Consider the following 25423-nt stretch of genomic DNA (forward strand, 5'->3'; position numbering starts at 1 on the left):
CCACAGAGCCCCTTCTGGTTTTCTGGCAGCTCATTGGAGATAAGAGTCTCACAGACTTTTTAGTGCCCAGGCTGGCTTAGAACCATGATCCTCAGATCTCAGCCTCCTGAGTAGCTAGGATTACAAGCATGAGCCACTGCTCCTGGCTTTTTCTGCTTTTTCTTCTAGGTACCTGTGCAACCTGTGCAACCAAACACTGGGGAGCTTGCATATGCAGGGGAAAAAAACATAAAGGGATGGTACAGACCAACATATCACTAGATTATGGTATCATCCCATCTTTTTGGTTATGACCAGTCCCTTCTCAAAGGGTAAGCCTTGATCTCCAACAGTGAAGTGTTTTTCCCAGGAATCCCTTCCCTGCCCACCAGTTCAGACACCAGGCTTCCCCTCCAATGCCAGTGTCAGCAGGGATATCTAACCGGACTCTCGGTGCAGTTGGGCAGCTCTGAGCGTGAGTAGAATCTCAAGAGACCAGGGTGGGGCTAGCTCCTGAGTCAGGAGAGATGCACTATGGGTTTGAAGAGGGGGCGGCTTCTCTCAGGCTTGGTTGCTCCTTCTACAGCTCCTTCCCTTCTTCCTTAGGCAAAATCCTTTCAGATCTCCAACACAGACCTGCCCCAGCGAAGGTTCCAGAGAAGGGCTTCCCCACCAGGTCACTCTGCCCACTCTACTCACCCCTCTGGACCTGCATGGCAACCCTATTTTCCAAAATAAAAGAAAATCTCCAGTACCAGAAAGGGGTATCCGACAGCAATATTTATTAAGTATCCCCCCAAATATAAACATACACCAGTTTAAAAAAAAAAAAGCTATAAAACATCAGGCTTGAGCCACAATAAAACCAAGAGACAATGGGCAACACAAACAAGGAGGTGGCGGCGTATGTGGGGAAGACAGAGCTGAAGGGACTCAAGTTGGGTGGGGATGGCCGTGACCCTGAGGGACATAGCCAGGGGAGCCCTGTGATGCCATGGCAAGCTGGTGGGAAGCAAAGCCGGGGGGCAGGGTCAGCGGCTCGATGACTCTGAGGGACAGACCTGCTTGTCTTGGCCCTAGCCGACAGTGGGCTCCACACTCCAGCTACAAGTGGCTTCACTTGGGGCCTTGGGCCTCAGACTCTTCATCATCATCTTCATACATCTCGCCTTCTTCCTCCGCTGTGGCATCCTGGTACTGCTGGTACTCGGACACCAGGTCGTTCATGTTGCTCTCAGCCTCTGTGAATTCCATCTCGTCCATGCCCTCGCCGGTGTACCAGTGCAGGAAGGCCTTGCGCCGGAACATGGCCGTGAACTGCTCTGAGATGCGCTTGAACAGCTCCTGGATGGCGGTGCTGTTACCAATAAAGGTGGAAGACATCTTGAGCCCACGAGGAGGGATGTCGCACACGGCCACCTTGACATTATTGGGGATCCACTCGACGAAGTAGCTGCTGTTCTTGCTCTGGATAGCCAGCATCTGCTCGTCCACTTCTTTCATAGACATGCGCCCACGGAAGACAGTAGCCACTGTCAGGTAGCGGCCGTGGCGGGGGTCGCAGGCAGCCATCATGTTTTTGGCATCAAACATCTGCTGGGTGAGCTCAGGCACGGTCAGGGCCCGGTACTGCTGGCTTCCCCGGGCTGTGAGGGGGGCAAAGCCAGGCATGAAGAAGTGCAGGCGGGGGAAGGGCACCATGTTCACAGCAAGCTTGCGGAGGTCTGCGTTGAGCTGGCCAGGAAAGCGGAGGGAAGTGGTGACCCCGCTCATGGTGGCCGACACCAGGTGGTTGAGGTCCCCGTAGGTGGGGGTGGCCAGTTTCAGGGTGCGGAAGCAGATGTCGTACAGGGCCTCGTTGTCGATGCAGTAGGTCTCATCCGTGTTCTCCACCAGCTGGTGGATGGACAGCGTGGCGTTGTAGGGCTCCACCACCGTGTCCGACACCTTGGGCGAGGGCACCACGCTGAAGGTGTTCATGATGCGGTCCGGGTACTCCTCCCGCACCTTGCTGATGAGCAGCGTGCCCATGCCAGAGCCCGTGCCCCCGCCCAGTGAGTGGGTCAGCTGGAAGCCCTGCAGGCAGTCGCAATTCTCACATTCCTTCCGCACAACATCTAGGACTGAGTCCACAAGCTCTGCGCCTTCTGTATAGTGACCCTTGGCCCAGTTGTTGCCGGCCCCACTCTGACCTGGTGGGGAGAGGAGGAGGAAGTGACAGAGAGGGAGCCGAGGGTTTATAGCCAAGACCTGGGCCACCCTGAGTACTCCAGAGGACAGCTATGGAAGCAGGTACCTCTGTAAGGTGCACACCCTATGTAAAGTGTATTTCCCATGTCAATGGCCAGCCCTGAGTTGTGTTGGGTCTGCTGAGGTTCTAGCTGCATGTGGTTCAGTGTTAAGGACTCTGGAATAGGAACTGAAGATCTGGGAACAGCCACAGCCTTGCTGCTTTCCAGGAGTGCTCTGGAGGTGTAGGTCAGCCCTTCCCCTCCAGAACACTTTCCTTCCCTGGGCCTGCTGGAAGCCTAAACTGCAACCTCAGAGTTTCATGTAACCTGGGACAGGTTGAAAACTGCATCCACTGGAGTTGGGTGTGCTGAGACCCTGAGGAGATGAGGCACTCTTCCTCTGTCTGTGTAAGCCTCAGTGGCTGCCTGCCACCAGGACCTAGGCACAAGGACATTCTAATCTTTTGCCATAAGCTATGTACTCTGGTGGCCGCTCCTTCTGTCCCAACAGCTCTGTGGTGATTCCACCAGCTTATTGTTCTACACCTACTATGCTTAAAATGAGTGGTGTATTTTCTACACAGAATCCTTTCTCTGGGCCTCCAATATCCAACAGCAAAATAGAAGGATCCATTTTATCCTCTAAGGTCCCAGTGAGAAACTGGCTTCTCCCCTTTGCCGATACTTGCCCCTATCTGCTGACATGGTTTGCCCTACCCAGCCAGATTTCCCTGTCATTGGAGCTTGGAGCAAGGGAAACTCACCAAAGATGAAGTTGTCAGGCCTGAAGAGATGTCCAAAGGCCCCAGACCGAACACTATCCATCGTTCCAGGCTCCAGGTCCACCAGGATGGCCCGAGGCACATATTTATGAGCTGAAGGAAGAGAGGATCCAGTGATATAGGCCACAGAGCCAGTGCCTCCCTCTCTACCTCATGCCCTAAGGGGCTGAGACTCAAATCCTAGGCTTAGGTGAGCTCCTGTCAAATGGCTATATGGGCAGGTTCATACAACCCCAATTTGTTAGACCAGTTGTGCAATAGCCTCTAATTGAGCCATCCAAGGAAATCCAGCTCTGTACCCACCCACATTCCCCAGGATACAGGCACCCATCACCTTGTTCCAGGTACCACGGAAAGCAAAACCTTCATGGCTATTAAAAATGCTCAACTATCTCTCTATAGTGGTTGCCACAATGACCTGCCACCTTTATTGTGTGAGTCTGGATGCCCAATCTCCAGTCATGCCAGTGGCCTTCTGGTCAACCAAAGATCATAGGTCCTAGGACTCCACCCACTCAGGGGCCATCTCCCCAGGGTCAGAAGGGAGCAAGGGCAAGTGCTCACAGGAGGCTTCGTTGTAGTAGACGCTGATGCGCTCCAGCTGCAGGTCTGAGTCCCCCACGTAGTTGCCACTGGGATCTATGCCATGTTCGTCACTGATGACCTCCCAAAACTGTAGCAATGGTGAGAGGGAATCAGTAGGAGGCTATGATGATGGCTAGGCTCTTTTTAATCCTGTGATCTCAGGCTAGCAACAAGGGTTTTCTGTTCTCTGGTGTCCTGTCTCCACAATGAGCCTGATAATAGTCCCTGATGAGACCACAGCAAGCTAATCTACGCAGAGGATGGGCAGCACAGGACAGTGATAAGCAGGACTGTAATCTATGTGCACATACACAAATTCCCTTCAGTGGACAGAAGACCTGTAGAGACACAGGCCCTGCTGGGCAGACAGGAAGCATTCATAGTCACAAGCTACATGGCTCCTGAGGCTGTAAGAATTCTCCTCTTTACTCCTTAGGGGAGGAATGACTTCCAGATGAGTCAATGGTATGAAGGCCTTAAAAAACAAAGGGCCTGTACGTCGGAGTCATGTGTTGGCTAAAAAGATTGCTCAATGAAAAAAGCAATGATGAAACAGTGTGCATGTGCTCATCTATGTTTGGATGTCTCTCACAGGAACATGGAAAGCCCTGCCTGGGGGTATGTCCCAGGCTAGGAGACTTCCTTTCACTGTGGACCTTTTGGTACTGTTGGGAGTTTCATCATGTGCATGCTAGCTTAGAAAAAGTTAAAAATAGGGCCGGGAGTTTGGCCTAGTGGTAGAGTGCTTGCCTAGCATGCATGAAGACCCGGGTTCGATTCCTTGGTACCACATACATAGAAAAAAAGCCAGAAGTGGTGCTGAGGCTCAAGTGGTAAAGCTCTAGCCTTGAGAAAGCCCAAGGACAGTGCTCAGGCCCTGAGCTCAAGCCCCAGAAAAAAAATAATAACACAAAAACAAAATCAGTATTACGGACTTCCTCACCTGGGCTGGATGAACTTCTGTTCTCAGATCTCAACCTTCTGAGTAGCTACTCAGGATTGACAGGCACGAGCCACTGGCACCCAATGGTTTTTATAATAAAAACTAATGAAGGTATAATAATTTCTAATAAGATTCACATATTTAATAAATAACTAAATACAAATTTGAAAATTAAATAGCATCCCTGCAGAAAACTGTATTAGTGTATCCCAGGAGCCTGGCCAGAGAAGGGCTGAGACTCTGTCCATGGTGCTGACCCTCCAAGCCCATGCCAGCCCTCAGAGAACTTGGAAGACCCAACGGTATTTATTCCCCAACATACACATATGTGTACACAGACATACATACACGCGCATGCGCGCGCGCGTGTGCACACACACACACACACACACACGCACGCACGCACGCACACCACATGCAGACAATCAAACCTTCCACCTTTCAGCTGGGCATGAAGGGAACACATTCTCTCATTGGCTCTCATGCCAAGCAGGCCCCGCCCCAGGTCCAGCCCAGTGGCCCAGGGGAGGGGACTGTGGCAGTCAGCTCAGTGCAGACAAAAGACTTCTTAAAAACATTTTCCAGAAGGTTCCTAGATTATCTGCCCCTCTCCGGGAGGAGCATGAGTTAGGGAGTCCAGACTAGCAGAAAGAACCATGAGGGAAGCTCTGTCACATCTGCTCCTTTGAATGGGCACTGTAAATCCTCACTTATCCTGACATATTTGTATTCCTAGGCAAATGACTCGCCTTCTAAGCATTTTCTTTTCTTTTCTTTCTTTCTCTCTTTCTTTTTTTGCTTTCGGGGAGGTGATACCCATCTTACCACATCCTTTGAAACATAAAGCAGGTAGCACAAGATGTCTCCATCCTAACACAAAGAAAACTGTCCAATTGCTAATGAGCTCCTGTGGTTGCTCAGAAGTGTTAGCTCCTGTCTTACCCACCCCACCCCACCCCACCCCTAGCCAGACGCCCTCTACAGGCAGCCACGCAGCCGGTGGCCCATTGTGTTCATTCAGGCCCCACCCAAGGACCTTCCCCTGCCTTGCCTACCCAACTGGCTGCTGCCGATGATTGGCAGGGAAAATGCCAACCCACCCCCACCCTAATGTAGAACACACGAGGATACTACAATCAGCTATATAGTGGAGCATAAAAATGGGCAAGAAATTTCCTGTCTGAGGCAAATGCTGAGCAAGAAAATCCCATACAGAGTTTGTCTCTGGGAACCTTACCAAGCTGGGGGTTACCTGGAAGCACTACTAAAATGCTTCATACAAACGACCACCCAGACTGCCACCATGGAAAAGGAAGACCCTCCCCAAGATACGTTTCATTGCCAAAAAAAAAAAAAAAGATTAGATATCAAAATGTTGTCCTGCAGTTCACAGAGCCTGAGCTTTTGCCTGACGTGAGCTGGTTAGAGCTCACAGCTGCACCAGCCCAAGCCATAGAGGGAGGTGTCGGACAGGCTCCCCGCTGCGGGCAGGCCGGGCCCCTCCCTTCAGCCCCACCAGTGCTAACTGGATCGCTGCACCCCGGCCCTAGGACAAAGCAGCCGCAGCTGTCTCCTCACCGATTAGGGAGTCCCCAGGGCCCCGCCCCGCCCCGCCATCCTGGACACCTCCACCCCACAGCCGAACGAGCAGGTGCGCGCCAGCCGCCGGGCTACCCTAGCCCTGTGTAATGAGCTTTTGTTCCTGCCTGGTTTCCATGGTGACAGCCTCCCGCCTTCGCCCAGCCCCTGCCCCCGCAGGGCCAGCCTCGGCCCGCCCGCCGCCCCCCCTCTCCAGAATCAGCTCCGCGCCACCCCGCGCCCCTGGCCATGGTCCTGACAAAGCTCCCCGCCCTCCTCCCGCCGCCGAGGGCGGCGGCGGGTCCCGGGCGGGTCCCACCCAAACCCCGGCGGGGCGAGCCGGCCGGCTCCGTTCCACCCGGGCGACCTTGGTCTGGGAGGGGACGAGGCCGCGGCTCTGAACCTCAGCCCCAGCATCTGCGAGGCGGGCTAACCAAGCGGGTGAACGTCCGGGCAGGGCCGCAGACCCCGAGCCCCGCACCGGGCTTTGTCTCGGCGGGCTGGCCTACACGCCGGGCCTCGGTGGGCGCGGCGCGGCCCCCGGGCCGGGGAGAGTGCGGACCTGGACCAAGGTCACCCCTGGGCCAACCACGGGGAGGGTGGGGCTGGGAGGCGAAGGGGAGCGCAGCGGGCGGGGCCGGAGAGCGCCCCGTCGCTCCCGAGGGGCCCCGGGGAGAGCTGCACCCACAGCCGCCCGCCGACCGCCCCTCTTGCTCTAGGCTCAGCTACGACCTCCACGGGGGGCCCGGTCCTGGCGGTGCCCCCGCCGGGCCCGCGCGTCAGGTGCACCCCTGCACGCGGCCACCTGGGCCGGGGTCCGGGCGCAGCGCGGGGACGCCGCCTTCTCGAGCCGGGCGCTGGACTGGGCTCATCCCTTTGTTCCGGGTCCGCGCGGAGGGCGCGGCGAGGGGCGCGGCGAGGGGCGCGGCGGCTGGCACCGCGCCTCCTCCCCTCCCGGGGGCGGGAGCCCACGGCGCCCGGGGAAGAAGGGCAGCGGGGCGCGGCCTCACCTTGGCCCCGATCTGGTTGCCGCACTGGCCGGCCTGGATGTGCACGATCTCCCTCATGCTGGCTGCGTCGGGCGGGCGGAGCGGGCGCGAGCGGACTGCCGGGCGGGCTGCGGAGGCCCGGGGGCCGCCGGCGCGCGCTCTTATAGCCACGGCCCCGCCCCCGGTGACGTCAGCGGCCGGCCCGGCCCTGGCCACGCCCAGAATGCGGCAGAGCGGCGGCGCCGCCTCGGCACCCGCGCCCCGCTGCCTCACCGCGCCCCGCCGCCTCGGCACCCGCGCCCCGCCGCCCCGCCCCCGCCCCCTCGGCGCCCGGTCTGCGGGCCCGCCTGGGCTGGAGGACAATGGGAGCCGCGGCTCGCGCGTGGCTCCCCCCGCACGGGCTGCAGGGCACCGCCCAAGCGAGGGCCGCACCCTGGTCTTTGTGAGGAGGGTCTCCGCTCGCCGCCCCCCCGGGGCACGGGGCCAGCCCTCCGCGCGAGGGCCCGTCAGGAGGGCCCGCGGAGGAGGAGGAGGAGGAGGAGGAGGAGGAGCGGGGCTGGGCGCGGCCCTCCGCCGCAGACGGTGCGCACGGCGCCGGCCACGCAGGCCGCCAGGACGCAGCCGTGGCGGGGCCCCTCCGTGCCCCGTGACAACTCCGTCAGGAAGGGTTTCCGACGGCCGGCGTCACGGATCGGGGTGGTCCGCAGCGAGCGCTTCCCAAGACGGGCGGCCCGTCCAGCCTGCCCGGACCCCAGAGCGGGCTCGGAACCCAGAAGGGGTTCCTCGCTCTCCAGGGCCTCCCCGGTGTGTCCGAGAGGCCCCGGCCGTCCCTGCGGGGGACACTGGCTCTGCCTCCTGGTCTGAGCCGGAGGCAGGGTGCTGGGAAACGCCGAGGGGGACGGCGCTGGCCGGCCACACCGCTCTCCCCGGGGAGGGCCCCGGTGCCAGCCGAGCGCTGACTCACAGGCCCGGCTCCTGGCGAAGGCCGGCTCTGCCGGGAACCAGGCCCAGAGCTGACAGCCCGGGCCATTCCCCAGACCTGCTGGGGGAGGCGCCGCAGCCCGACTCCGGGGCTGCTGTCTTTGGAGAGCCCAAGCAGCAGCTCGGGAAGGGCCCTGGCACCAGGCAGGGCAGTTCACCCCACATGCCACTCCATTAGGGAACAAACGAGCCGCCCCCGTCCTCAGAGCGGTCTAGGCCTACTTCCCAGATGGCAAGGCACTGTTAGGAAAACGGAGGAGAAAGGAAGGAAACAGGCCGCACGCGATCTTCCACAGGTGAGGACTGTTTATTGAGAGAGAGCAGCAATGAGGGACACAGTCTTGGCGCGGGCTTGGAGACTGTGGCAGAGTTGGGACAGGAGCTGAATATTATGGGGTCTGAGCAAGGAGGCAGAGGTTAATGCAAAAGCCATTAGGTCAAGGGAGGCAGAGGCTTCTCTGCTGGGCCCATGATGGAACGTTTACAGCTGGACTTACGGCCTGTCTGGTATCTGTATGGAACCTAGAAAAACAGGGTTTGAGGGGGTGGGGGGGATTTATCAATCCTTCACTGACTCCATTTCCAGAAAGCAGTGCTGGGCTGGGCAGAGAGCAGATCCCAGACCCTGCCCCATTCAGCATAGCTCAGAATAAATGAAGATGATGGTCCCACTCACTGTGTGCCATTGTCTGGAGGGCTGCAGGAATGGGGCCAGGAAAGGGGCCCACTTGCTCTACACTGACATTTGTAGCCACAGAGAGGAAGCCAAGAAGCAGGAGCATAGTGGGCCCAGTTGGGCTCTCTAAACTTTTCCCTTGAGCATTAGAAATCCCTTTTGGGGGGAAGGTTTCGGATGTAGGGAGATGGCAATCGCTTCTGGGATTCTTTCCTCCCTTCTCTCATAACTTTCATCCCTGCCCTTCAACTTCCAACTAAACTTCCAACTACTTCTGGAAGGAGCCAAGGCAGATGGATGAGGCCATACAGTATTTATTTATTACCAGACTATTGTCATGCCCTGATCCTCAGGCTCTGGTCACTGGTTCAGGCCAACAGCTGGAGCTACTTGCCTGGGCATGAATGTAGCAAACAGCAAAGTCTCCTCTTGTTAGGGTTCCCTTGAGCCTTAGAACTTGCTCCCAGAGGGATCAGCCTCATCCACTCTGGCAAATCTGTTCAGGATGTTCTTCCTGCAAGTCCAGTCCCTTGGCTGAGGGAATTCACATTCTAAAACAGAATTTTGCTCCACAGATATGGCTGGATCTCCAGAGGCCCTTTACTGGAGAAGCTGTGTTCCACCACAGCTCTCATCACTCTGCCTGTCCCTGCCAACAAGGGTACAGACCCCAAGAGCTGGCAGCAAAAAATAGAGAGGGCCAGATACCAGTTGGCTTAAGCCTGTAGTCCTAGCTATTCAGGAGATTGAGATATGGGGATCACAGTTTAAAAGGCAGCCCCAGCAGGTAAATCTGTTATCTCCAAAAATCTACCAAAAAAAAAGCTGGAAGTGGAGCTGTGAGCCAAGTGCTAAAGAGGTTACTTTCATCTTAGCTAGCCTAGGACAAAAGAAGCTCAGGGTCAGCAACTGGGCCCTAAGTTTAAGCTCCATGACCAGCAAAAGAAAAGAGAAGTGGTAGGTGTTGTCTAGTCACTGGGTGAAGGTTGAGCTATCTTGGAAGGGCTCTGGTCCACTTGGGTGCCTGGTACTTGAGCACTCACACCCTACCCAATCCTCCATTCACTACTGCTGCCAGTGAGGTCCTTGCCAGGAGAGTCACCACCCCTCTCATCCTAGTCTCAAGCAGTCATTAGAACTCACCTAGTCCATGATTGAGTGAATAAAGTCTAGAAAGGGACTGTCTGTCTAGGTTCCCATAGGGATCAGGACACTGGATATCAGTATCTCCCCCTGCCCAGCACCCTGGCTATGAGACCCAAACCATCCCCTCATGCTCACCAGGAGCACAGCAGCACCTCCTTGAGTGTCATGCGGAGCTCCTCGCTTCGGAAGGCATAGATGAGGGGGTCAACAATGGAGTTAAAGATGATGAGTGCAAGGAAGAGATTGAGGTTCTTGAAGAAGCAGCTGCAGGTAGGGTGCTTCGGGCAGAGGACGGTGAGTGTGAGGTGCAGGAAGAAGGGGCCCCAGCATAAGAAGAAAATGCCCAGGAGGATAGTGAGGGTGGCAGCACCTTTGAGTCGGAACCCCTGGTGGACGGGGTGTTGCCTCTTGTGGAGCTGAGCAATGACCTGAGCGTGCTGGCATGCCCGTGAGAGCATGTGCACATATAGAACTGCCATGAGCGCCAGCATGGCTAGAAAAAAGGTCACAAGACAAAGCAGGACAGCCGTGTGGTTGTAGTAGGCAACGAAGAGAGTGCTGGAAAAGATGCTGGTTACCCAGATGGCCACCATGGCCCACCGTGCCCGGGGCAAGGTCACAATACTGTGATAGCGCAGTGCATAGAAGATGGAGATGTATCGGTCGACAGCGATGGCCCCGAGGAAGCCGAGACTAGACACCATAGAACCACAGATGAGCACGTCGATGACCTCGTCCAGCCACTGCACCACAGTCACCCGGGTGGCCAGGACCCCTGCCTCCAGCACCAAGATGACAGTGGTCTCCAGCACAATGCTTACACTCACAAGAAGGTCAGATAAGGCCAGGCAGCAGATGAAGTAGTACATGGGCGAGTGCAGGTTTCGGTTCTTGGCAATGGAAATCACTACCAGCACATTCTCCACCAAGCTCACCAGCCCCAGGCTGAGAAAGAGTCCGTCTGGGATGGATACCTGCAGGCACCAGGGTCCAGTCTGGTTGGCAGAGAGCCTGAGGTGAGGAGTAGCTGTAGGGGTAGAGTTGAGAGAACCCTGTGTGGGCATAGTCCCGACCAGGGAAATAGGAGGGGGTGAAGCAGGCTCTGGTTCCAGCTGGCGTTCCCCTCCAGGAGGGCTGCTCATTTCATGGTGTCATCAGAAAGGCCCAGAAGTCTCCACACCTGCCGCCCAGTTCCATCTAAGCACCCCCAGATTTGCACTCACTCACCCTCTCTCTGACCAGAAAGGTCAGCCCAGGAATGGCATAGACCGAGTCTAGATACTTGCCGGTCAAGACCCCGAGTTCTGCAGTGTGGACTCTGCTCATGGATTCTTGCTGCCTGTGTGAACAAACTCGACCCTGGACTACCCTCTCCTCCTCCCTGGAGGTGGCTCAGGATGGGACATTTCTAAGCTTCTTGCTTCTTCTCAGCCTCTTGGGCCAGGAGGGCTGAGGTCCTGGAAGAATAGAGCTTTTCTTTGCCTTCAAAAAGTTATACATGGGCCCCGCCCTCTGAGGATGACCACATGATGGGAGTGCACTCAGGATGTGTCTGCTGGGACAAGGGGGGGGGGGCAGTGAGCAACACTGCAGCACCCCACAAATGGCTCTAGGCTCCTGTACATAGCACAGCAGTTCACTCCATGCAGAGCCCCTGACGACAGGAAGGACCTCTCCCTGGCCTGGCATCTGAGCCCCTGCCTGGCCTGTCTTCTAGGTACCCAGGCTTCCCTAGAACTTGGCTGTGCTTCTCTCTACCACATTCCCAAGCCTCCTCTAGACCCACTGCCTCTCAGGGGGCTATCCTTCCTTCATTCCTCCTTCTCCCTGGCTGCTACGACTGAGGCACCATCACCACTGTGTGGACTGGGCACTCACAGCCCCACTCCCATCACCATTCCAGGCTGGTAGGTACACACAGGTCAGCAAACACAATTCAGGGAAGACTGGGAACCTGGACCAGGGAAGATGTTAAACTGTAAAAGAAATACAAGTGGGGCAGGGCCACAGCCAGGGCAGATATGATGAGCATCCTACCCCACTTCTCAGGTGGACTTGAGAGCCCTTGGGAGGGGGGGTGCTCATGGTACCCATAGCACCCTCAGAACCCCTGCAGCCCCTTCAGGGCTCTGCCTTTCTGCAGTGCATCAGCAACCCCCCTTGGTTGCACTGCTAGGGTGTGGGGGTGGGCTCTTGCATCTGGGGAGCTGACCAGCTTGTCCACCTGGCCCTGGCAGTCACACCACCTCTTGCTTAGCCTCACAAGGTTCCTGGGATGCAGCTGTTTGCCTTTCCCTGTGGTGCCCCATTCCTGCTGCTGACAACATGCAGGCCCTGAAGCCAGGAACCACATCAGGGCAGACCTCTGTCTCGTTTCAGTGGGCCAGCATCTCCACGTGTTGCCTTGCAAGCAGGCCATTCACAGTGGTTGGTGGAAGGGGCAGAGGGAGCCCCGGCCTCTGCTATGCTCACTCTGGGGTACTGGGGTACTCTAGTGCTTCCTCATTGTTGAAGCATCTGTATGATGGTAACTTCTTTGAGGAGCTAGAGGAGAGAGTGAAGTGGTGAAGAGACCAAAGACAAGCTGGCAGCTGACTTGGAGCCAGAGCCAGGCTGGAGGGTGGTTAGTGTGCTGAAAACTTTCGTGTTTGTGATTTTAGTATTAGACTCAGCTGCCTGATGCACTCTGGCTGGTGGTGGTCATTCAGAACCCACACACTACTGAAGACCACCCCTCACCCCCTACAGCTTTACTTCCCAACTCACACATATTGCCCTTGTGACAGAACTTACAGTCAGGTGTGGTGGCACATGACTGCAGTCCCAAGACTAAGAAAGCTAAGGGTGGAGGATCTTGAGTTCAAGGCCAGCCTGGACAATGTAGCAGTCAGGAAAAAAAAAAAAAAAGCAGCAGACTGACCAGGCACTCACTCACCCCCAGTATTCTTAGTGACTCAGGAAGCTGAGATCCGAGGATCACAGTCTGAAGCCAGCCAGGGAAGAAATCTATGAGACTCTTACCTCCAGCAAATGACTCAGAAAACGCCAGAAGTGGTGCTATAGCTCAAGTGGTAGAGTGCTACCCTTGAGAAAAAGACTGAGGAATGGGCCACGAGTGTGGTCTAGTGGCAGAGTCCTTACCTAACATGAACAAAGCCGTGGGTTCAACTCCTCAGTACCACACATACAGAAAAAAGCCAGCTGGGCATGGCGGCTCACACCTGTAATCCTAGCTACTCAGGAGGCTGAGATCTGAGGATCAAGGTTCAAAGCCAGCTTGGGCACAAAAGGATCTGAGACTCTTAACTCCAATGAATCTCTAGAAACCAGCAAGTGGGGCTTGGCTCAAGAGGAGGGTGGTAGCCTTGAGCTAAAGAGCTCAGGGAGAAGAGGGAGGAGGGAGGAGGAGGAGGAGGAGGAGGAGCAGAAAAAAAGAAAAAAAAAAAGAAAAAGCTGGAAGTGGTGCTGTGGCTCAAGTGGTAGAGTATTAGCTTTAAGATAGCATAAGAACAGTGCTCAGGCCCTGTGTTCAAGCCCCAGGACTGGCAAAAAAAAAAGGGGGGGGGGACAACACTTGGGCCCTGAGTTGAAGTCCCAGGACTAATGCGTGCACACACACATGCATGTACACACACATATATACACACACACAGCCAGAACTAGAGGCACAGCTTAAGGGGCAGAGTATCAGTTGTGAGTGAAAAAGTGAAATGAGTGTGAGGCCCTAAGTTCAAGATTCAAAACAAATTTAACCCCCCAACCTTCAGGTCATGTCACACTTGTTATATGACATGGACTGTGCTGGACCTTCGGGAGGCTTCCACAACACAGTGCTGCTGTTGTGTATCTTCCAGGGGGAGACACTTGGTAGTGGACCTGAACCAGTCAGAAGTTAACCCTCACCTTTAGATTTGGGCCACCCACTTTCCTCATTGGTAGACCCATTTCTCTCTGGCCCCGTCTGTCAGAGAAATTATAAAGAGTAATGCTCTGTTGTAGTGTTGTAGTGTGCCCCAAGCCTCTACAATAGCTGGTATGGTAGGCAGCCCTGCACTACCACCTTATTGTGCTCCTGGCTGAGAACTGCCAAGTGAGAAGGGCCGCCCCAGGACTGACACAGTGGTGGAGCATGGCTGAGGAGGGCGGACTGATCACAATGGGAGAGGCTGGCACAACTGGCAGCTGCAGGCCACCTACCCCTGTGGCATCAGCAGGGAGCAACCCTTTGCTCCAGCTTCTGGCTCCACAGCATTCCAGGGATCTTGGTATTCCAGCTCCACAATGAGGCCTTTGAGATGGACACTCCCATCACTCACCCTGCCCTGCAGCCTGACTTCAAAGGGCATGAAAATCTGGCCTCTGGCAGAGGCCACCACATCCTTCCTCTGGCAAGCATCGGCTGATGGACACCGGAAACAGGGTACTCTGCCTGGGGACTCCCTGCTCCGGATCCCACAGGCTACACCTGTCAGGTGCCTCATGGGAAGAAAAGCACAGCTAAGATGAACAGTCAGTTTTTTGGCTGGCTGTGGATGGGGAAACAGCAGGCAACATGAGCATCACATGAAACTACATGCCTAGACTGACTGAATTTCATCTTAGTATCCCCGAAGTGATCACTACTGAATGGAGGGACCAGGAGCTTCTGCCGCAGTCTGTGGCACTGTCTTCTGATACAACTCAATTTCAACTCCCATCTTAACATCCCTCAAGTGATCACCACTGGGCGGGAGGGGGGCACCAATAGCTTTTGTGGCAGTCTGTGGCACTGTCTTCCACCTGACATGAGTTACTGAATGGAGCCTTTTTGGCTTGTTGGCTGTGCACCTGGTTCCTGAGCAGACTTCAGGCCATACCACATCTTCACATGCAGACAGGATACAGGAGCCTCTGCAGAACTGGTAGCTGCCTTCATTCTGCAAAACCCCATTGAGATGAGTGTTGTTGCTTGGGCAGACCCCTACTGGCCCTACCGGCTTCTCCTAGGAGTCCAGGGTCCCAGCTGCACAAACCTACCACTTGGGCTCCCATGGAGGCCAGCCCCACTTCTCACCATGTCTTAAGATCATTCTGCCTCCCAGCGCCACACCTGGAGATGGCAAACAGGTTTCTTTCTATGTGCTCACCATGTCTCAGTACATGGCAACTGGTCAGCAGTCCACCTCTGAGCACACAGCCTTCCAGGGAGGCTGAGGGTTCAAGAGGGAGCAGGTGCCAGGCACTTGTCAGGTACCCAGTCCCACCAGCTACCAGCCATCCACAGAGACAATCGGACAGATGGAGGCGGCTGAATCAAGGATTCAGGTGGGGCCTTTTGCCCCACCTGCTGCCTATGGTGCGAGGAAGGGCTGCCAGTGAGATGCCTGCTAGGTTGTAGCCTTGGCTGGGATCCTTCCAGAAGCAGCTTGAGTTACAGGCTCCTCACCTCATCCTACTGAGGCCAGTGCCTGAGGTGTATGGTGGTGCTCCTTGAGTGGCCAGCTCAGCCAGGCCCTAGAGCAGCAAGCTCATTCCTGGGCTGCCCTCCCATTAAACATCTCTTATCTCTGCCCTGCCCTGTGTACTCCTGATCGGTCCAGGACAATCTTCCTCTTAAAACTTGTTCCTCTATCTTCTCTTCAATTCTGGGCACTCATTTCATAACAGGTTTTTTTTTTTTTGGCCAGTCCTGGCGCTTGACCTCAAGGTCTGAGTACTGTGCTTGGGCTTTCTTCAAGGCTAGCACTCTACCATTTGAGCCACAGCACCACTTCTGACTTGTCTATGTATGTAGTACTGAGGAATTGAACATAGGTCTTCATGCATGCTAGGCAAGCACTCTTCCACTAGGCCAAACTCTTGGCCCCAAGTTCCATAATAGTTTAGGTCAGAGGTATAGCTCCATTGTACAGCATGTGCTAGGTTCCATCCCCAGCACTGAAAACACTGTGGACAGCCTGGCCTCCACCCTACTTTTCCCCATAAATTGTGGCACCTGGATGGGATACTCCAACATGTTGGCCCCCAGCTGCTTAGGAGAAATGGAGCAGTCCCGAGAGCTGTGTGTGTCTGCTTGTCTGCTGTACCAGCCCTTAAGACAAAGCACGTCAGGGCAGGGGACCCTGCATGGAGACCCACTGAATCCCAAATGTTGGGAGTGGGCCCCGCCTTGTCCCTGGGACTTGCTCTAGAGACAGAATGCTGACAGAGCCTCAGGGCTCCAGAAGGAGAGTTCACCCAGAGCAGCTGAGCGCGGTCCATTTATATTTACAAGAGAACAAGATGCAGGCCAGCCATCCTACTCAGGGAATCAGTCAATTCAGACAAAGGGAGTCAGGAACATGATTACGGAGCACTGGGCACGGCATCTGCAGACAGCTCAGTCCCAATCTCCCTCTCCCTCAGGGTTGTCCTCCCGTGCAGCCTCCAGGTCATTGAAGTGGAAGTTGGCCATCATGTCACGAACGGCTAGCATCAGTCTGTTTAAGCCTTGGTTTCGATTCAGACCACCAGCCACTCCTTCCTCCGGTCTTTCCCCCTGCACAGTAAGACATGTCTGAGCAGGGACTGCCTGTGGTAGGACCTGGGACCCAAATACGGGGTGTCTATAAAGCCTAGGGCAGTCAATAATCTGGCACTGGACTTGGCCCTACCTAGATCCCTGGCAAAGAAAAAAAACACACATATTCAATCCACACCCTGGACCGTGGGGTCCACCAGCTACACTGCCTCACAACATTCATAGCTTCTGAAAGCCAAGTTTCTACTTCCTATGAGAACTGCAGCCTCGGGGCAAGATCTCCCCACAGCTCTACCCAATCCCTGTATGTCACGACACTAGCCTCACCCATGGACATGTCTGTACCTACAAGACATGTTCAACTTACCTCCGTGGTATAATTGGGCAATAATGACCGGAAGAAGAGAGCAATTGTGTTTCCATGGCTGATAGAACTTAGCCTGAAAGAAGAGAAAGTCAAGGAAGATCAGGAACAAAACTAAACAGACATTGTGGCGTTCCAGGCCAGCTTGTGAGAGTCCCGTCAATTGGTGGGGACAGGCAGCCGCTGACTGGAGCGGAAGACCTGGCCCTACGACAGGTCACAGTGACCAGGTCAGGTGGGACAATGAGGGAGAGAGAGAAGGGTATCTGGGGTACTGGCCCTTTACACAGCCTGGCCGGCCGAACCACATGGAAAAAAGGAAGTGACCACAGTCAGGCTGCTGTGGCTGTAGCTTAGACTCCTGGCTCAGGAAGATGTGTGGTTCCAATGCTCTCGTAGCAGGTAAAAGCCAAGGAGAGCACTCGGCAGCATAAAAAGGAAGGCAAGAGACACCAGGATGGTGCAGGAGGGTCCTGCTGGTGATAGGTGGTCTGAAGCTAGCCCTGCTGCACACAGGGAGGGCAGAGTGGAAGGGTTACATGGGCCACGCCACATCAGCCATCAGGGGTGTCTGAACCATGACACATAATACATTTCATTTTCATCTACTAGAGAATTTAATTGGGATGATTTCCTCATGAACATGCAGTCCAAGACTTACTTTCTCTTCTTTTTCTTTTTTTCTTTCTTTCTCTTCCTTTTTTGTAGTACTGGGGATTGACCTCAGGGCCTCTTTTTTGCAGGGCAAGGGCTCTACCACTTGAGCCACACCCCTGGTCTGCAGTCAAATTTTATAAAAGAGCTCAGTGGGTAACATGGTCATTATGGTAGCATATTCCTTGAGGCAGGAAAGCCTTTCTGGGACTACTGAAGATGGAGTGAATGGGGATGTGTCAAGTGAGGTAGTCACTTGATTTTGAAGGCTGGGAGGAAGGGACAAAGAAGCCCTTCATGACCTAGATTCCAAAAGCTGCCATACACAAATGAGCAGCTCACCAATCAGGCTCTGAAGTGATTCATCCTGGTTCTGCCGGCCCAGCCATGCAGGCGTTACTGCAACACTCTGTGGGCCTATACTTAGTTCTGGGCACAGGGCTTTTGCACATGACGACACTGTTGCTGGATTAATAGCCCCATCCTCTGGCCAAAGCACATGTTCTTAATCCATAAGTCAGGTGACTGCTGCTTCCTGGCCTGGATGTGTTCCTTCCTGTCACACACTCAATAGGCTGGCATTGAAGTTTTGATCGTGTGCCCATTGCACAAGGGCACAGGTGGTTTATTTTAAAGTTTTTTTGAATTGAAAAGTGTATATTGGCTGGGGGCTGATAGCTCATGTCAGCAATTCTGGTTGCTCAGGAAGCTGAGATCTTAGTATTGTGATTCAAAGCTAGTTTGAGCAGAAAAATCCATGAAACTTCATTTCCAATTAACTGGCAGAAAAGCTGGACTGGAGGGATGGATCAAGTGGTAGAGCCTTGAATGAATAAGCTCAAAGTGCGATGCCCTGAGTTCAAGACCCAATCCCAGTGTGTGTATGTGTACATGCGCTCACATATGCACAAAACTACCTATGAATTGTACAAAGTGAGGCATCACTGGTATTCCCACACATGCATAGAAAATACTTTGGTCACATCCACCCCTCATATCACTCCAGAGGTTGTTTCTTCTTTTGCTTCCCACTGTATCTCTCCTACTTGCTACTGAACCCAACAGGAAAGAGCTCAGATGTTGGGATGGCTCTCTGAATGCTTGTGTTTGATTCTCCGTCTCCTGCAGGGTGGCAAGCACCTCCAAGCCCTGACCTAGGTCTGTGCAAGCGTGACAGCAAAGCGGGGAGCAGGTACCTCTCTGGTCTGACGTAGGAGTAGATGGTGTCCAGGGGCGGCAGAGGGTCAAACCCCATCACAGACTGCGTGGTCACATCCTTCAGAAGGGACACAAAACAGAGATACTGGAGCACACTGGGAGCCCTGTCTTCCCAGCAGGGAGTTGCTCCCAACCTAGACTGCAGGAGTCCAGCAGGAGGCAGCCACATGTCTGGCAGAAATGCCTGTGTTCTGGACCAAGAAGTTTCAGGGGTGGGAGTGGGGGAAGTGGAGCCTCCTGTCCAGCAGGAGGTGGCACAGTCATGGTTCATGACATCCTGTCCCACACGATGGGGTGGAGAAAGCAGACACCAGTGTCAGCAGTGGTGTGACCGTGGTGAACCGGGACCCCAGGCCAGTGGCCAGAGCTGGTCTCTCACACAAAACTGCTGGCACGTCAGATGGACCATCCTTAGCCCGTGAGTTGCAGCACCACACTCTACTGGCCAGGAGGGGAGGCTTGCACCTGAGACCACACTGGTAGTACAGTAATGAGATACAGCAAGGCAGGTAGGTCACAGTTAAACCAGGAAATCCATGGAAGCCCTCAGTGAAGCAAGCAGCCCATAGTCTGGCCACCCCATCTGCTGTTTCCTGCTCCTCCCATTATATTTCCTCTAAGTTTATTTTTTGATAGCAGCAGCCAAAGTCTTACCCAGGGGCAGGGAAGTCAGGGAAGGCTGGGCTGAAGGGGAGCACACTGCCTGCGACCTTGGAGAAACTGCTCACCAAGTCCATGGGGCAGTGACAGACACAGCCCTGGCAGGTCTGTCTGTGCTAAGCCATGATACTATGCCCAGACCCCGCCTAGCACACCAGTATGTGAGCCCAAGTGACTGGCCCCTTTGTAGGGCCCTTCCTTACCGGAGGCAGGGCAGCAACAGCTTCCTTGATCTCGGAGAGGATCACGTGGCGGTGGATGTTTCTGGGTGCACGCTGGAAGAGCACCTTCCTTCTAAGGTCAGGGAAAACAAACAAATAACTGGTACTCACAGAAGAAAAATCAAGCAGCGCTCACTTATCCTGAAACCAGCCCGGAAGGAGTTGGCTCCCTCAGGCTGGTACCCTATTCTCACTTGCAGTAGGGTCTCCAATAGCAACCTCCAAGACAAACTCCACTCCTTATCAGTGACACAGGCGTGATGGTAACTATAGCTATGGCTCATGAGAGTTCACTATGTCCATCTCCACAGTGGGCCCGTGGATATCACTGATGATGCTGGGACATGCCTCCTGCTGAACTGGGCCAGGGGAGTAGCACACAGAGCACTACTCTTGAGAAGTGTTCAGAACAATCCAGTGTCTATATGGCTATCGGGGCTGACAGCCCAGGCACTGCCTTGTTTTCTTACATAGTTGGGCATCTCAAGACTCAGTCTCTAGTCCTTGGTGGCTCAGGGAAGTGCTGGTGGTAAGCAGAGAAGGCCTTCCGTGTGCCAGCTGGCCTAGCTGAAGCAATCTCCAGAGCCAGGTTGCTAATGAGGGCCACAGACTAGATAAACTGCACAAATAGTCAAGGACTTGTTCCTTAAACTCAGCTTATCAGGGTTTAAGCCACTAGAATCCCTACATGTAAGAGAGAAAGAGGCCAGCATGATTACCTCTGGGTGCCTGCTGGCTTGAATGGTTTCCTGGAGGGGGATGGTGAGACTGACAACTGTCACAAGTGTGGGAAAAAGCTCATGGTCAAAATAAACTACACAAAATCACGAGACTACGCTGTATCACACAGCATTCTGTGCAGACAGTAGAGGCAGCTGCTCACCCTAGGACCCTCCAGAGCCGACAGGCAGCAGTTCACATGCCTGCCCCTACAAGCCTCACCGGAGTTGCCCTTTGCAGCTCCCAGTTCCTGCTGCCCCACATCTGTGACCCAAGGAGGGGCAGAAGAGATGCTGATACCAGAAGGGTACCCTCCTTGTGCCCAGTGCCCCAGTCAAGCTCTGGAAAGCCCAGCTTAGCTCACCTGCTCTCACAGGACCCCACAACAGGGTCTCCAGAATCTACTATTTGCAGAACCTCTCGGACATTTTCCTCTAGCCAGTTCATGATGGCAGGTTCTTTCCAGAGAAAGTGGGACCTCCCAAGGTATAGATTCACCAGCTGGCTCAAGGCAGGGGGCTGGCTGTAGGAGAGTAGTATCTGTAAGCAAAGACCCCTTCCCAGTATGACCCCACTGATAGGCAAAGGGATGTCCAGATAGGCCCAAGCAGTTTGTGGACCATGGGGTGTTCCACACAGGCTCAGCTCTGCTTCTCTGGGCCTTCAAGGATGAAAGGCACATAAGGAACTTAAGAATCATAGAAAATAAGATGTGTACGTCTGTGCCAGCATGGAGCTGTCCCTGAAGGCCAGCCTGCTGACAGAAAGGGCTGGGTTCCCACATGGTATGTTCTTCCCATAGTCCCAGTTGATAGAAACTTGACAAAGGTAAACTGCACCAACACAGAATGTGGGAACACTGCCAATGTCAAGCTCACCCCCCCTTCTTGGTCCCATGCCGATAACCAACCTCACACCCTCAACCCCACTCTCACAAGGAGGATCTTTGTGAGCCTCTCGTCTTAGGCTAGAGGCAACACATTTTCTCATAGAGGATGAGAATTCCAGAGCCTTCCTCATATGGAAAGCAGTCCCAGCTCCCCCAGAGGCTTCCTGTCCCCAGGGCTGCCAAAATGGAAGGCACAGATGCCCAGAGCCATACCCTATGTTCAATTCTGACCCCACAGTGCTGACAGCACTTAAAAGCCCTTCCACTACCATGAGGGAGGGAGAACGGTGTCTACAGGACTCCCATGAACTTACGCCCCGTTCATTACCTTATCTCAGCATCTGGTCCAAAGAAGCGGTGATTTGACACTGCCGCATCAGGTCGCACACTGCAGTATTCGAGCAAGGGCATGAGAACTGCAGGAGAAGCGAGGGTTCTGTGAGCATATTGACCTCGTTATACTTGCTCCCAGTACCCATGGCGGATCACAAGGGACACAGGAAGGTCCTGTCACGGACACAATTTGGCAGTTTTTGGTGGGTCGTGGGGCTTGAGCTCAGGGCTTGGGCACTGGCCCTGAACTTTTCTTTTCTTTTTTTGCTGGTCATGTGGCTTTGATTCTGGGCCTGGGCATTGTTCCTGAGCTCATCAGCTCTAGGCTACCACCCTACCCCTTGAGCCACAGCACCACTTCTGGTTTTCTGGTGGTTAATTGGAGAAGAGAGACTCAGGGCTTTTAGTGCCCGGGCTGGCTTTGAACGAAGATCCTCAGATATCTGCCTCCAGAGTAGCTAGGATTGCAGGCATGAGCCCTACCACCACTGGCTTGTCCCTGAACTTTTCTCCTCAAGGCACTACTCTTTTTTTTTTTTTGGTGTGTCATGGAGCTTAAACTTGGCCTGGGCACTGTCCTTGAGCTCTTTAGCTCAAAGGAGTCTGTGGGCTTGGGCAGTTGTCCCTGAGCTCTTCAGCTCAAGGCTACCACCCTACCCAGGAACCAAGCCCCACTTCCCATTTTCTAGAGGTTAATTGGAGATAAGAATCTCAGGTTCTTTTGTGCTGGGCTAGCTTTGAACCTTGATCATCAGATCTTAGTCTCCAGAGTAGCTAGGATCACAGGCATGAGCCACCGCTCCTAGCTCCTCAAGGCACTACTCTTTGAGCCACAGCCCCAGTTCTAGTGTAGGGGTAGTTAACTGGAAATAAGACACTCATAGGGGCCGGGAGTTTGGTCTAGTGGTAGAGTGCTTGCCTAGCATGCACGAAGACCTAGGTTTGATTCCTTGGTACCCCACATACACAGCAAAAAGCCAGAAATGGTGCTGAGGCTCAAGTGGTAGAGTGCTATTCTTGAGAAAGTCCAAGGATAGTGCTCAAGCCCTGAGCTCAAGCCCAGGACTGGCAAAAAAAAAAAAAAAAAAAAAAAAAAAAGAAAGACACTCATAGATCTTTCTGCCCAGGATGGCTTCAAACCATAGTCCTCAGATCTCAGACTCCTGAGTAGTTAGGATTACAGGCATGAGCCACCAGTACCTGCCTACAACTTGGTAGTTTTAGGGTGAAGGATGATGGATGGGCAGTGGGTCCTTGTTTCTGACCAGCACTCTGAATTATTGCTGTTGAAGATTCCAGTTAAAGGCTGGGGTTTCTTCACACCAGTCCTTGAGATACCTCAGAACCTGGAGGTAGAAACTTGTTCTGTGACCTCCTGGTACCCTCACCTGTAGTGAGACAGAGATATGCATTCTCTGCCCCCAGTGAGTAGCTGGATATTTTAATCATATGATAAACTTATGGGCAGACAGATGGTGGGGGAGCCCCTATGCTCTCCTGAAGAAGCCCAAGCTTGGGTTAGTGGCTGGTGTACAGAGTGCTCTGTCCTCCCTGTCCAAATTTCCTTACATGCTGTATTCTGGCTGAGCACTGACTTAGTGACAGCCAACACAGTGGAACTTTGTCAGGAGCTCAGGCCCTCACAGTGCAGTGCTTTCAGTCCTGTTGTGCAGCACACAGGCTACCTAGTCATGATGTATGCCCCCCCCGACCCACCCCCTGCCTTAGTGTGTCTACTGAAGCACAGGAGCTGCCATGGGATCCCTAAGATCAGAGGCAGTGTGTTAGTTAACAGAGTTAACCTTCTGGTCAGGGAGCACACGGAGGCTACTAAAACCCTGTCCAGTGGGTCTGCTTAGCACAGTAACATCTCTGTCCTGGCTCTCCAGGCTTAGGCCTATATACTGCCTCTGGCTTGGGCCTACAAACTCCCTGCTCTGCTTTTCTCCCTAACAACAAAATCTATGTAACACAATGTACCTTCTGGCTGACTTCCTGGTCTCTTCCTTACGTGAACTTAAGCCTCAAGGGGTATTTGTCCCTTTCCCCTGCTGATCCTTTTATTTGGTCAGATTTCTAGCCATATAAATACAAAGGAGGGCTAGAACCTGGATATGATCTAACTGGAGGAAGGCGAGTTACCTCCCTGGGCAGGTGCAAAACACCACCCTCTGGGAAACACCTGGTGAATGCCTGCTGCAGCCTCCCACAGGTGTGGAACCTACCTCCAGGAAACATGGTGAGTGCCTGCCGGACCAAGAGAGAGGCCTTTTCCCTGGCGGAGCTGAGCTCATGCTCAGGAAGGTCTGTTTGCTGACTCAGGAGAAAATATGCCAAGGGAACGGAGAAGGCAAAATTTGGGAGCTGTGACAGGTTCCGATGAGCCTGGAATGAAGAAATGAAGTTTGGGCCCTCAAAATCATGAAGAAAAAAATATGTGAAGTTTGTCCCGGATTCTGGCCTCATGGTAGTGCTTGCCTAGCATGTATGAAGCCCTGGGTTTGATTTCTTGGTACCACAAATATAGAAAAAGCCAGAAGTGGTGCTGTGGTTCAAGTGGTAGAGCTGTAGCCTTGAGAAAGCCCAAGGACAGTCCTCAGGCCCTGAGTGCAAGCCCCAGGACAGGCCAAAAAAAAAGTGAATTTCTATAAGGAGACAGATCTGAGGATTGAGGTTTGAATCGAGCACAGACAGATAAGAGACCTTTATTTCCAATTAACCAGCAAAAAAAAAAAAGGCTGGAAGTGGAGATGTAGCTCAAGTAGTAGGGCACCAGCTATGATTAAGCAAGCTAAGCAAGAGCTTAAGCTCCTGAATTCAAACCCTAGATCCCATTCCTCCCCCCAAAAAAGTGAAAGATTACAGATACTCAGATGCTGCTAGATATCCCCACAGAGAGCAGACATAGTTGGGCTGGTTCCATGAGGTGCCTCTTCAACTCAGGATAAAGAAATACAGAAAACCCAACACTCACATCTAAAAAGATTTTGTTTGCATAAAGACGAAAGGACATTAAAAGGGTGGGACGCAGCATTATTGGCAGAGTGATGCTACAGCAGCTAGAGGGGACCTGGAGTAACTTGAGGGTTAAAACTTGCTCTCAGCTCTGAAAGCAGGGAGGCCAGCCCTTTCTCCATGTGGCCGTTAGTGAAGAAGAAATGCAGTAACACTTCATCATGCAGCAAAGCCATTCTTGTGTATTTCTCTTTTCCCTCGCTACGCATATATATAACAGACATGTGGTGACTTATGACCCTTTTCCCTTTATAATATAATCACTCTCTTCAAAGCTTTCTGCAATCTTAGGGACAACCATAATTAATCTCCTGCAGTTCTATTATGTCAGACTCCCAGGACTTCTTGTTTTGTTTTGTGCAGGAGATTGAGCTAGGCTTGGGTGCTGTCCCTTGGTCTTTTTGATCAAGGCTGGCACTCTACCACTTTTTGGTGCTTAGCTGGCGATGAAAGTCTTATGGTCCTTTCCTGACTGAGCTGGCTTTGAACCATGACTCTCAGATAATAGCCTTCTGAGTAGCTGGGATGACAAGGATAAACCACTAGTGCTGCAACTCCCTGGTGCTTTAAAAGCTGTTTCTATGAGCTCCACATATTTCTGGAAAGTAATTACATGTGAAAATCATGTACAAGCAGAGAAACAGAGAAAAGAAGTGCTGTCCTCCCTGCTCCCCCCCCAGTCCCTGCTGGGGGAGGGGAGAAGCGAAGGCAAGACGGCACTTCCCTCCACCTGAGCACCATCATTAGAAAGATGAAACTCGCTTTAGCATATAGCATCTAACCCAATACAACTCAACAGTCATATCAGAGAATGAGCACTAGACCTGCACCAGTATTCACTGTACCTGGGACAGGACAGGTATCTGGGCCTGAGGATGGCAGTTTGGACCCAGGCCCCCTTTCCTCTACATTTGCATGTCAACAATCTAGTAAAGCAGCCATAACAAATTATGAAGGTGT

The 25423-nt window shown here is 53.6% G+C and overlaps 3 protein-coding genes across 4 annotated transcripts in view; all 3 read right to left on the bottom strand.

Annotated features, from left to right (window-relative positions):
* Positions 1–744: 744 nt before the first annotated feature.
* Tubb3 (tubulin beta 3 class III) lies at positions 745–7210 on the bottom strand. The gene is made up of 4 exons (XM_090357076.1): positions 7109–7210; positions 3557–3665; positions 2975–3085; positions 745–2171 (listed from the first exon to the last, which is right to left on the bottom strand). Exons 1-4 carry the CDS (start codon positions 7163–7165, stop codon positions 1096–1098), a joined length of 1353 nt encoding a protein of 450 aa, XP_090213202.1. The 5' UTR covers positions 7166–7210; the 3' UTR covers positions 745–1095.
* Positions 7211–8356: 1146 nt separating this feature from the next.
* On the bottom strand, positions 8357–11929 carry Mc1r (melanocortin 1 receptor). The gene has a single exon (XM_090357077.1). The coding sequence runs from the start codon at positions 11030–11032 to the stop codon at positions 10022–10024; it is 1011 nt and encodes a 336-aa protein (XP_090213203.1). The 5' UTR covers positions 11033–11929; the 3' UTR covers positions 8357–10021.
* Positions 11930–16116: 4187 nt separating this feature from the next.
* Positions 16117–25423, bottom strand: part of Tcf25 (TCF25 ribosome quality control complex subunit) — a 36560-nt gene continuing 27253 nt past the window's right edge. The window contains exons 12-18 of one of the 2 annotated variants that reach the window (XM_090357078.1): positions 23674–23833; positions 21444–21531; positions 20591–20749; positions 19489–19579; positions 18604–18683; positions 16757–16829; positions 16117–16407 (exon numbers count right to left, since the gene is read on the bottom strand). In XM_090357078.1, the coding sequence (XP_090213204.1) occupies positions 16249–16407; positions 16757–16829; positions 18604–18683; positions 19489–19579; positions 20591–20749; positions 21444–21531; positions 23674–23833 (810 nt within the window). In that variant the 3' untranslated portion in view covers positions 16117–16248. The remainder of the gene's footprint in view (positions 16408–16756; positions 16830–18603; positions 18684–19488; positions 19580–20590; positions 20750–21443; positions 21532–23673; positions 23834–25423) is intronic. The other variant, XM_090357080.1, reaches the window with a different exon arrangement.

Source organism: Megascapheus bottae, chromosome 24 (assembly GCF_031878675.1).
Source record: "Megascapheus bottae isolate mThoBot1 chromosome 24, mThoBot2.hap1, whole genome shotgun sequence".
Classification (NCBI taxonomy): domain Eukaryota; kingdom Metazoa; phylum Chordata; class Mammalia; order Rodentia; family Geomyidae; genus Megascapheus; species Megascapheus bottae.

Coding starts and splice junctions, on each gene's coding strand:
- Tubb3 (XM_090357076.1), bottom strand. CDS start 7,165: ATGAGGGAGATCGTGCACATCCAGGCCGGCCAGTGCGGCAACCAGATC. Junction 3,666..7,108: donor GCAACCAGATCGGGGCCAAG/GTGAGGCCGCGC, acceptor CCATTGCTACAG/TTTTGGGAGGTCATCAGTGA. Junction 3,086..3,556: donor CTACTACAACGAAGCCTCCT/GTGAGCACTTGC, acceptor CTCTTCCTTCAG/CTCATAAATATGTGCCTCGG.
- Mc1r (XM_090357077.1), bottom strand. CDS start 11,032: ATGAGCAGCCCTCCTGGAGGGGAACGCCAGCTGGAACCAGAGCCTGCT.